General features: G+C 38.2%; 1 protein-coding gene across 2 annotated transcripts in view; it reads left to right on the forward strand.

The window, feature by feature from the left end:
• Positions 1 to 12,807, forward strand: part of NALCN (sodium leak channel, non-selective) — a gene marked incomplete at its 3' end in the record, with an annotated part of 227,293 nt that overhangs the window by 76,461 nt on the left and 138,025 nt on the right. Inside the window, exon 9 of one of the 2 annotated variants that reach the window (XM_080612623.1) lies at positions 1,128 to 1,214. The exons of the other annotated variant lie outside the window; for it this stretch is intronic. Coding sequence (XP_080468749.1) covers positions 1,128 to 1,214 — 87 coding nt within the window. The remainder of the gene's footprint in view (positions 1 to 1,127; positions 1,215 to 12,807) is intronic. 2 annotated transcript variants of the gene reach the window in all.

Raw genomic sequence — 12,807 nt, forward strand, 5'->3', positions numbered from 1 at the left:
TCCTGAAATGTAGTCCTATAGAAAAGGAGTGTCCAAGAGTCAAAGTCAAGGAAGGGGTCTCTGGAGAATGATAAAAGGAGGTTCCTGTAAAGCACTTTAGCACTGCACGTTAAAGCATGGTGCAAAGAGGAGTAACTCAGGACTGAGCTGACTTGACAAGTCTCTCTGGTGCAGAGATGCCAAATAAGGACTCGGTGGCATTGTAGCCATATTTGATATTGTTCCCAGTCTAATGAGCACTCTCAGGATGGCTTTTAAGCTTCAATCATGCTGCTGTGGCTGTGAGGTGACTTGTTTGGGTGCTGGGTGTCAAGGAGAAGGTGAGAGTGATGACTTCACCACACTTCATTACGTAGTACATGCAGACTCTCAGGTTGCAGTTCAAAATGCTAAAGCCATTCATTCTCTTTCAAGGACATTTTCAAGGACAGTGTTAATCGTATCCAGACAGGTTTTTTCACTGTTCCTTATGTCCAGCAGTCTGCATCTTTTTATGTCGTAATTTCTGAGGGGAAAAAATATAAATAAATAAATGCCTGTACTTAGCACTTCCAGAGGTAAAATGTGAATACTGCTAGGTCAAGAGAGCTGGGTATCAGTCGGCTATTTGCAGGAATTATAAGCTCTGGGTAACAGTACAGAAGAACTCTGTAGCTACTCTTGATATGCCTCAGTGCAACAAAAATAAAGTCTGATCCTTGGAGTAAAATGATCTTGCCAGTAAAAAAGACAAGGTTGTCTATTATTTCCAAATGCACCATGAAACATCTTTTGTGTTCACAATGTATTTGTGTTTCCTCAGGATAAGTTTACCTTAGTAAGGAATTTATTCTGAACAGGTACCACTATCTAATGAAACTGATCAGAGATTAATTGTGTTGGTTTCTACATTAGAACTAATAGAAACACTTTGTGTTTGATGTTATCTGAGTAAAATTCAGAATGTTACTGCTGGAAAAAGAGCATGTTGCTTTCTTTTTTTCTCTGTAGCAGTAAGAACCATTTCCCTCTTATTTTAGACTAGCTGTCATCAAAATGTATGCAGGTCCTTAAGGGGAATATATTATTTTTTTCACTTGTATTTATTGGCACATAAAACATTTCTGACAACAATCTTCCCTTTCAAGATGTTTCATGAAGATGCTGCTGGAGGTTGGCAGCTTGTGGCTGTTGATGTGAATAAACCCCAGGGCAGAGCTCCTGCATGTCTACAGGTATGACATTGTTTTTTTAATAAATCTGTATGTAACCAGCACCACTCAAATATTGGCATAAGGAGACTGTGTTGCGAAATAGCAACATAAGTTTTAGTCATAAATTTCTTTAAATCCATTTCTTTCTGCAGTGTGGGCATGTTCTTAAAAATCAACAAAAAAAGATATACCACACCGAAAGGGAGAAGATTAGAATGATGCATTCCTTGTAAAAGTTCTGTTTTGAGAAAGATTTTAGATTTTTAAATATAAAATAAGTCATCATCCTTTATCTCTCAGACTTTATATACAAACTGATTCCATTCCTAGCTTATTCACAACAGAAATGCTTGTTTATTAACTGCAAAATAAAATAACATGCCAAGAAGCATGACTAATCATAATAAACTCTGAAGTATCTCATTTCTCTTGTTCCATCTCAAAAATAAGCTTATAGATGAACAGGGAAGAGGCATGTAGGTAGTAAGCTATGCAGTGTTTGAAACTTCCAGATTTAATATTCACACTTAGAGTTTGTAAAATTCTATCCTCATTGTTTGTATAAATCCAGACCAAGATAATGAATATTTTTATAAATCCCTTTTTATTACAGCATATTGTACAGCAGCTCAAGTTTTTATTTGCAAGTTAGATATTTTTACTTCTGGATGAAACAAAGTAGCTTCAGAGTAGAAAGCCAAATCTACGACAGCAATCTGATAGCATGATTTTGCTATTTTTGGCAGTTTTGGTTATGTTTAGTTTAATGTGTAAACTAAAATACATGTATTTGTTGGCAGTATGTACATTGCTGAACACTAAACTGGCAAGCACCTTTCATCCCCTCCACAAGCTGTTCGTTCTCAAATATTTCTGCTTTGTTAAACCACTGCCATATATTTAATTATAACATATTTCTTAATTGATAATTCCAAATTTAATTCTTATTTTTGACAGCAATAGGAATATCATTTGTGGTATTCTCAAGTAACAGTCTCAAGAAAGTGGACAGAACATAGCTGAACTCACAATGAAAACTCTTCCAGATTAAAGTTCACATATCATCTGACTTGCCTAGTCTGCCTTTGTACATACTATTTCATTCTTGCTCCTGTATGAACACACAGTTAATTGTGTTCCAGGGAACATAAACCTCACACATCAGTGGGTGCTACAACTTCTTACAGTTGCAATTCAACTAGAAGGAGTTTTCTCATTCTGCATCCCTTTGTGCAGTATCTGCAGGGTTTCCAATAATCTATGGTGTTGCTGGATGTCAATCCAGGAAAAGCAATCCAAAGGAAAGAAATGTGTTCAAATATTATTTTATTGGGATACTACTGAAAATAGGTTTTATTCTTATAAAAGATAGACTAAAAAATACCCAAAGAAAGCAAAAGCTGAAAGTCTGAATTAACACAAACACCTTTATTTATCTCACCATGCATTATTAGTTCTGTCAATCCAAAGTAAAAAGATAGTAGACTTTCAAAAATTCATGTATTTAAAGCCATTGCAATATGTTAAAGACTTTCTTTATACATTAAGTCTCTAGTTGAGAGATGTGGTAGTTATTTTCTAAAGGTTTGGGTGGGGGTTTTTCTTTAAAAGAAAAATGGTGCATAAATCTGAATCTTGGAAAGAGTTAATCAGATTGGAGAATATATACCTTGCCTTTAGGACACATTCAATTAATTTTCATTCTTCTGACCTTTATTAGCTAAGTATATTGTCATCATTCAATATCCTGTGAAGGATGGAGTTCTTAGAAGGAGCTAGTGAAGACACTCTTTTGCCCTGTATAATTTTAATTAAATTTTGCAGTAAGTTTGGTTTTATTAATTCCTCCCTGGGGTCTGTAAATACTACTGCTCCACATACTAAAGGGAGCATTATTAAAAGTTCTGTTTTGACAGTTGCATAGGCCTGGGTCTGTGCTGTGGTGAAACTCTACTTATTCAGTGTAGTGAGTTATTTAGAATTTACTTCCACTGTACTATACTGTGCATAGGGAGAGGAAGTATTCTAACAGCTAGGGGAATGGAGAGGGACTTTGGAAATCTTGGTTCGATTTATTGGCCAAGCACAAATTTCCTGTAGGCTCTGAGAAAACTACTTAATAGGTAACTTTGCTTTAGTTCACATTCCTTGTGGTGGAAAAGGGTATCCCTCCCAGATTTGGCTACTGTGGTGTTTATACCTGCTAGCTATTTTAGAGGCACCCCAGTAAGATGGGTTTGTGCTGTCTAACTTACATCCAGCTTTCTAACGTAGGGAGTGATGAACGCAATCTATGTGTGGTGTGTAACATAAAAAACTCTCCAATGCAGTTTTGGAAGACACTCCATATGCACTAGCTGGGTCTCTGGGGTTTTACTAGTTCAGACATTGTTCAGTCGTGTTCCCCCACAGACGAGGTCAGGGGTTTCATCCTGGCAGGCCCTGCTAATCTAGGTGGTACACTGCAATGGCACTTGGAGCAATGCAAGTCTGGTGTTCTTCCTGAGCAAACAACAATTCAGACAGAGATACCTTACAGGCTCTGTGCATAGCCTTTGTAACTCACTTTGTCTCACACAAACATGTCGCACCAAACTCCTCAATTGTATGAAACAAATAAACAGGCTAACTATGTCTTTACACTTCTGTCACAGCTGACCTGCAAAGAGGGGATTACAGAGTTTCAGAATTCCAGCGAGTAGTGTGTCCTGGTATGTCCGAACTGCTGGGCACCACTGTGCTTCCCAGGGTACCCCCTCTTGTCTCTCCTAGGAGTCCACCTGCCTTTCCACTGTGTCATGGCATATGGGTAGGACAGAACCAGTATGTGCAGACATCTGCAATCTGCAAGGGTCTCCTGCATACAGCAGCATAGTCGTTAAAAGGCATTTAGCCTAAACCATGACAGATGGGCAAGAAAGGTGGGCATTAACCTGGTGGTTTTTGAAGAACTTTAACTCAGACACCTAAGTAAGTTTTCTTTAGTTTTCAAAAAGTGGCTGGAAGTGGAAACATGAAGAATAAGTATCGGTATGGTTTCTGATTTTGACTTGCAAATCTATCCTCATGTGGGGCAGAGGGGCTTTTATTTCAGTATAATGGTTTTACATTCATTGCATTCTTCTTTTGAGTGTTCCCAAAAGTGCTTTATGGTCTTCTGTTACTTATTCTTGCTGTTCCCCATGACTGGCACTGATTTAAAGTATTGATTTTCTTTTGTCACCAAAAAATAATCTTTGTATTTTCCATTTCAACATGAACCATTTGGCATGGATGCATGCTGAGGCTCCCACACTGCCACATTATTTTGCTGTTGTTGATATTACTTCAACACATTGTAGTGTGTTAGAACTTCCTGCCTACCATGATTTACTCCTGCAAGCACAGTAGGAAGCTCTCAGTTCACAAATAAAGAAAAACTGAGCACCAGGTTCCAGAAAAAAATCCTTTAAAGAACTCTTTGAGCATGTTTTTATTCCTTTAATCCCATGTTAAGGGCACATTGTGTTTCTTATTATTTCTTTCCTGTTGATTTTAGAGTTTGTTGATGTTTCTATCACTCCTTCCTTCTCTTTGTCTTCTTGTCCACAAAGACTTATAAAGCACACATATTCCTTTAAAGCTGAAATTGAAAGATTCAACTCATGTCTTCCATGAAACTGTGGTTGGTATTAATAACACCAAGTAATGCCGTCTTCAGTCTTCTGAATGCATAGTTTAGTAATGAAGAGGGAAAGTCTAGAACTGTGGGTTTTGTGGGAAACAATTAGCCAGACAGCAATTTCCTGTTCATGATAATATTTGGGGGTCCTGTGTCCGTCAGAAATGAAACTCACAGCTGGAGATGGAATGATGTTTAGAAAAAGCTTGGGGACACTGTCAGCATGAATGGAAGTGGTCACTTACAAACTATATGTGCACTTGTACTCTGCTAGCAAAATCTTCAACACATTAAGAATACTATATTCACTTTTAATCATACATGCTCTATCTAGAGAAGAAATAGAAGGTCACAAAGCTATGATCTGAGCGAGCGAGATTATTATGATTGCAGCACTCTTGAACATATGATTAAAGTCAGAAATTTAATCATATCTTTTTGCCTCAAAAAGAAAGTTAGTCCTTCATGCTGTGTTGTTATCCGAATGTGTTACAGAATTCTGTACAATTACAGAATTTTAGAGAACCTTGAAGAAGAAACAAAAAGATCAAAAGTAATATCAAGAGACAGAAAACATGGAGGATGGAGGAGACATGGCCAGGGAAGCCATTTAGAAGGAATTTAGTGTTTTAGCAGTTTCATCGTGGATATATTGAATAAGAGAGAGAAATATCCCATCCCTACCAGTGCATGTAGTGACAGGACAAGGGGAAATGGCTTCAAGCTAAGTGAGGGCAGATTTAGATTAGATATTAGGAAAAACTTCACTCTGAGGGTGGTGAGGCACTGGCACAGGTTGCCCAGAGAAATTGTGGCTGCCCCGTCTCTGGCGGTGTTCAAGGCCAGGTTGGATGGGGCTTGGAGCAACCTGGCCTAGGGGGACGTGTCCCTGCCCGTGGCAGGGGGGTTGGAACTGGATGATCTTTAAGGTCCCTTCCAACCCAAACCATTCTATGATTTTATGAAATGCAGCAAAACAGTACTTACATATTTTTACTGCTGGAGTAACAGAAAAGAACACAAGTGGGTTTTCTCTTTGTCTCTTTCATGAGAAGTAATTATTGGTGAACCAGAAAAGTTTAGTAGTCTATTTATATACTAATTTGCCCTTCAGTGTAACTTTGGAATCAAGCAGAAGGTATGCCTATTCAATCCTATTCTCTTCTTACCTACAGTGGCTTTCATTACATTAAATATATATGTAATATATATTTCTTCAAATTCACTGAAATCCTCTCTTACAGGGAAAGAAAAAATCTTTCTCAGTTGGTTAAAATTAAGGTTTGATTTCAATGAGTTTATTATTTGAGTATATTATAGGAGTTTATTCGGAGGCAGATTAAATTGATTCCAAATCCTTAACTTCTGAGGCTGTCATTTAAAAAAAATGAAATAAAAAAATCCTACTTCTTTTTTTCTACGCCTTGTTCTTGTTTAGAAGGCCTAGAAATTGCATCAGTTAACAGAAGCTTGGATAGTTCAGGGATGTACTTGGCACTGAAACAGTACTGAAAAACAGCCATATTAGTTTTACTGACAAGACTCTGGAGCAGAGTATGAAAAGTGTAATGTAAAAGCAAGCTGTTAGTTTTGGTGAGGTAAAAATAGTGGGGAAAAATGAGGCGCAATGGAAGACACCAGAGAAACTAAAAATGTTGGCAACAGAAGAACATGCACAGTAAAGTCCAGTCCCACCCAGCCTTTCTATCCCCAGTCGTATATGGGAAGATAGTAAATGCTGAGTATTATGAAAAGAAAAAAACCCAAGAGAGATTTCCAGTATTTCGTGTAGGGTAAGGGAAGAAATGGTGAAAGTGTGGTGACTGGGGTAAAGGGATAGACTCCAGCATCTGGCTAACTCTCAGAGCGTGGTTGAGATTTCACAAAGCAAGCTGTCATTAAATATGTGCTCAGTTCTAGCTTTATGCTGTTTCAAGTGAAGAAGGTAAAGCTGTTAACATCCTCTGCTGTCTGCTCATCCCCTTTTATTAGGGCCTTTAACTACAGTAACAGTGGCAACTGAAGAGGCAGTGAGTTTATTCCTGGAATACTTTAGTCCCTCATCTCATCTGGTGATGTAAACTGGTGTTCACTTCAGTTTATGCTATTAAAAGAAGTTATAAATTCAGACAGCTGAAATTATTGCAGTTTGTTTACTTGGAGGAAAGAGGGGACAGAGCAAGTATAATGTAAATATAAGTGGTGAGAACCACTGTGTTTTTTCTGTTATGAATTAAAAAGATAATCTCATTATCTTTTGATAATGGAAAGAACTGAAGAACCAAACATATTTTGCCCATATACATTTTTCATTCTTCACCATTTTTTACTGAAAGGTACATGAAAAACAGTAAGCAGCATGATGTAGATATTGGAGTGCTCATAAAACAGTGCATTTGCCATGTCTTAAAAACTGGCCAGTACCAGAAATAGGCATATATAGATCATCCTTCTCTGAGCTCTGGATGCCCATTTATTTCCTCATTCTCTATCTTGGACTTGCGCAATCATTCATTTTGGGACTTTCTGAAGTGAGTGTTAAATTTAGGCCATTATATTTAGCATCCGTTGATGGATTTATCACTTACCAATTTGTCTACCTGGTTTTAAGCCCATTTATGATTTTGGCCTCCAGAACATCTTGTAGGAACAAGTTACATAAAGTAACTGTGTAGCATTTTAATTTATTACAACTGCAGAATTAATTTGCTAATTTTCTTGAGATTGCTCAGAAATAGCAAAAAACTTCATGCAAAGATTATTGGTTGCAATTTTGAGATGGATGCTCATTTTCAATAAAGCAAAGAATTTGAAACAAATCTTGACAATCAGGATCACAAGTTGCTGTAACATGCAATCAGTAACAACAGAAGGGCAAACATGAATGTGTGAGGATTATAAACACCAAGTATGGGGATGGTTGGTTTATGTTTGTGTTTATGTGTACAAAGAGTACAAAAAATTACCAGTGATGAGGAAACTTCAAAAAGTCAAATAGACCTTGAATATCAGAAAGGACTCTTAAGACATTGCGTATTTGATGACAAGGCTGTTATTTGTAAGACAACTTTCTGCCCTAGGTAACATTCTGGCATTAACAAATATTAATAACTTAATAATTATTAGATTCCTATTGTAATTTTGTCTGTGCTTCTATTTCTCTGCTACTGAATACATGGGTCTAAAAGAAAAGTAATTTCAAGGGGGTACAGAAATGCATGCACATTTCCAGTCTGCAAGGCATACAGCATCACTCCCACCCTTCCTCCTCTCTTTCTTGCCTGCCTTCTTTTCCTTTGTAACCATTATACCAAAGTACTTATGTTAACAATGAGTTAGAGACATGGTTCTTTTATGTTCATAGTTTCTTCTCCATAGTTTTCTGTCTACTTGCTGAACTGTCTGTTCTTGTTCATTACAATCAAAGTAAATTACTAGCCACAGTCTGTAGCAGTCTAGCCACGGAAACTAAACAAAAAGGAAAGAAAACATGTTATTGATTTCAGTTTTGCATTTGAACAAATAGATTTCATGAAAATGACTTCCTCAGCTTGAACATGTAATTTTCCTGCAGATTTAAAGTAACAGAATCCCATTGCACAGACAGAACAGATAGGTGTTAAACTATGATTAAGCTTATAAAAGAGTGTTGTTTTCCTTGGCAATAATCTTTACTAGAGGAGAGCCTCCTGCAGCAAACATGGTCACATTAGGCCCTTGGCATCTCTGTCCTTGGGAGATTTAGGATTGAATATTTTTAATTTCTCTGAGGCAAAATCTTTGTATGGCAGAGTTATATGGAAGCCTTGGCTGACGCAGTCAGTTAAGATCTCCAAACTTCCCCTTATTTTTGGGCAAGATGAAAGCAGAACCTTTTGTGTAACCCCTTATTTTCAAATTGGGACCCCAGAAAGCTTTCTGCCCCACAAGTAATAAATTTTATGTAAGGATATTTTATAAAACTTGACTTTCTTTTGCACACACCTGTGCACTTGTATTATGTCTGACTGAGATGGAGTTAATTTTCCTTATAGCAGCCCTCACAACACTTTGCATTGGTAGCTAGAAAGGTGCTGGTAACACACCAGCGGTTTGGTTACTGCTGAGCAGTGCTTGCCCAGCCTCAAATCTGTCTCTCCAGTATCCCTCCCTCCCTCACCAGTCAGCTGTGGGTGAGCAAGATCTTGGGAGGGGACACAGCCAGGACAGCTGATCCCAACTGTGCAAAGGGATATTCTATACCATACGTCATCTGCTCAGCAATAAAAAGTAAGGGAAAAGAGGGGGGTGGGGGGCATTTGTTGTTACATTTGCCTTCTGGAGCAACCACGATGTGCACTGAAGCCCTGCTTCTAAGGAAGTAGATGTACACAGCCTGCTGATGGGAAGTAGAGAATAAATCTTTTGTTTACCATTGCTTCTGGGCGTGGCCTTTGCTTTTGCTTTATTAAACCACCTTTATCTTGACCCACAATTTTTTTCCATCTTACTTTTTCCCCACCCTGTCCTGCTGAAGAAGTGAGTGATGGAGTGGCTTGGTGGGTAGTTAGCATCCAACCAGGATCAACACGCCGCAACGGTTCACCCATAAAGCGGCATTAAGTAGTGACATTCAGTTTATTAAACATCATGTTTCAATTAATAAACTAAACATTTCCTATGATAAAAATATACAAGTTGTTATAATACTTTTAAAGACTGCTTCATGTATGTGCTCTGAGGGTTTTTTACTAGGCTGAGTGGACCATTTTTCTAGCATTCTATTCAGCAGTGGAGTTCAGTACAACTTGTGCTCATAATTTGTACTTAGAAATTTTGCAGCACATGAGTGTCAATGGATTTCAGAAACTATTCAGTAATACCACTAAAATTGAAGTTCAGCTGATTTTCCTTTAGAAAATTTTATTTCTGAGGTCAAATATGTCCAGTGTTTCAAATCCCATCAAACTGAAAACAGGTATTTAAATTGTCATGTATCTTTTTTGTGTTTAGCACAATTACAGCAATCAGAGCCTTGGAAGCAGCAGCATGACTTCCTTTAGAGGTGTAACTTGGATGACAAATCTGAGCAAAGTGGAAGACTGCAGAGTCTTAGAATAAAACTAGCAGGCGCTTTTTTTTTTTTTTTTGCTTCATGTGAGTTGTTTTTCCCCCAATATTTTCCATATTTCTAGTATTTCACAGAGAAGGGTCTCTTTTCACTCTGACTGTACTACAGCTCTGTAGGTTATTAGCTTGCTGTTTTTAGATGTTCTATATGGTTTTTTGAAACTTAAACAAAAAATAATCACTTTGCGATACCTGTTACTGTTGGGGTGTCTAATCCTTTGGGTTCCTCAGCAGTGAGTGGAGGGAGTGATTCCCATCATGAATAATTCACATGTTGGGGATGCTGGATTGCCTCTCAGAGTGTCTTTGTTTCTTCATTGTCATGGGGAGGTGACATAAACTGTGCGGCCTTCTCAGCATCTCAGTGAAGTGCCTAAGAGTAAGTGGGATGAGTCTGAGCCAGTTGGTATTTAAGCAAAGAGGTTTTGCTAGATCCTGAAATTTTTAAGTGGCTATTTCATATTCAGATTAAAATTTTTCATTTTAATTGCTCATTAATATATCTCACTAAAAAAAAAAAAAAAAAAGCCTATGAGAAGTCCTTGCCTCTTCTGATTGTATTCTTGGTATTCTGAACACTCACTGACTCTAACTTTTGAGAATCATTGCCATTCTGATTCATTTCACGTGTCTTAAGTCCTTAGCAGATGCCAGTGGTAGGTCCATAATGGCACAGAGCCAATGGAGAGAGATGGGCACTGCCAGAGAGCAGCTGGGAATCTGAATCTGGTGGCACCCATCACTCTACAGACTGCATCAGAGTGCAGGGCGTTTACTTTCCTGTTTGTGTGCCAGTGCTTTTGGACTGAATCCCTAAAGCCAAAGTCTGCACTTCCTCTTTCCCTGGTAGGCCATAGTAATATATATTATATATTTCTGATGTGCAGAATTACAGCAAAATTAAATTCCACTTTTGCAGTCATGTATACTGAATTTTCATAAATATTTTGCATTTATTAAATCCCACTGTAACCAGTAGAAGGTACCTCCAGCTTTGAGAATTATGTTTTTATAGGACTGATTTCATTGACACAAATGCAGTTCTTATACAGAGAAGTATTTATACGGTCCTCTCAAAGTCTACATCCTTTTTACTTTGTGGATTCCTAAATGCCAGCTAAAGAGAAGAGTCTCCAGCAGACCTATGCTTTTTGACAGGTTGTAGGCTGCAGTGCAGCACAGTAAATTCAGATCTTCAAGCTGATTCCCTCACAATTTTGCTTCCCTGTCTTAGGATTCCTTTTCTACCCTTGAAAAGACAGTCTTTGAAGCCTGATGGGGGTGAAAGGGAAAGCTAGCAATATGGCATATGGAGGAAGGAGACTGACTTTATTCATGTTTAATGTACATGAACTGATAGCACATGTTTGCAACCCTTCTTTGGCATAGATATACTTGGAGTTCTAGCCTGAGATTTAGCTTGGTATTCAGGGTGACTGTTTTGCAGTTTGAGGTCTTTTTTCCCGTCTGTTATGATAATTCTTCCATACAAAAAAAAAAAAAGTTCTTGTCTCAGAGCTTTCAGACAATCAGTACAGAACTGAACTGTCACAGTAAGAGTGTTCATTCCCTTCAATAGACTCATTATCTTCATTTTTGTAGTTTAAGAGGGCCAGGATGGATACCTGGGGGTTCAGAGGCCATCTGACATGGACTGCAGCCTTCTGCACTTCCTTCTCCAGAACAGATTGATCGTTCTCACTTTACACAGTGCTTGGCCCTTTGTCTCTTCTGAGCCCTGTGGCATCACTCTGTCCTTCAGGCACGATTATTTCTCTGTGTTTTTTTCAGTTCTGAGTATCTAAAATAGTGCAAGGGTTGTGTTGCAGCTCACCAGAATGATAGTCTTATGGCCTGATCATGCACTGTGTGCCCTCAGGTTGAATACAAGGGAGAGTGAGTTCAAGGGTGCAGACTTTTGTGACATTATAGAATTGTACAGAACAGAGGGAGTCATGCTTAAGTGTTGTTTTAAAGAGAATTAACTGAAGAGGTTCAAACCAGAGTGGTGCAGCCACCTAGCAATTAAGCAGACTGGATATCACAATCAATTTTTGTAGTTGTTTCTTGGCTTTCATTCCTTTAACAGAGTAAAAGTACCAGATGGTACCTGGGGATGAGGTTTTCCCGGGTGAAAATTTTTTAACAAATTCTTTCATAACACAGGGGCAAAAGGATATGGTACAGTACTTAGATGCAGAAAACAAACATGCCTGGTTGTTAATGCTAACTATAAAAAGTGAGTAGAAGACAGAAAACTAGGATAGGGTAAAGCAGGGTGTACATTATATGATACAAGCAAGCATGACCAAGACAAATGGGATAAAATTAAGAATGAGAGATTTTATGGCCAATGATGAATGTAGATTCTGTGGAGGAATTTGTGTAGTAGGAGGGAAATGCCCTCCAATGGCTGCAGCCATTGTCAGGCCAGGCTGGGCAAAAGGCTAGAAAATAATTCTGCATCAGTAGGGATAAGGGTGTGGTGCAGTAGAAACTTCTTTCATTCTCTCATGAGAAAAACAAAATGAATCACAGCTCAAAAACTGGCCCTCAGCTATGTTGGGTTTTTTCCCCAGCCTTGCCTTTTGTCTGCACAAGCAGCCTTGATCTTTCCACCTCATCTCAGTGCAGAACTGTTACATGGGCTTCCTTTCCTCAGGAGAGCTGACAAAACAGTAGCATGTTATTTCCTAGGGCACAATAACCAGTTGTTCATATGGGAAGAAATTTAATGTAGTCTAGGTATTTAAATTTTAGTTATCCAACTAAAGCAGGTACAGAAGGTTATACTTGAGAGGAACAGGCACTTTCAGCAGATCCTTTCTTTGCTAGTTATGATGT

Source organism: Psittacula echo, assembly GCF_963264785.1.
Source record: "Psittacula echo genome assembly, chromosome: 3".
NCBI lineage: Eukaryota > Metazoa > Chordata > Aves > Psittaciformes > Psittacidae > Psittacula > Psittacula echo.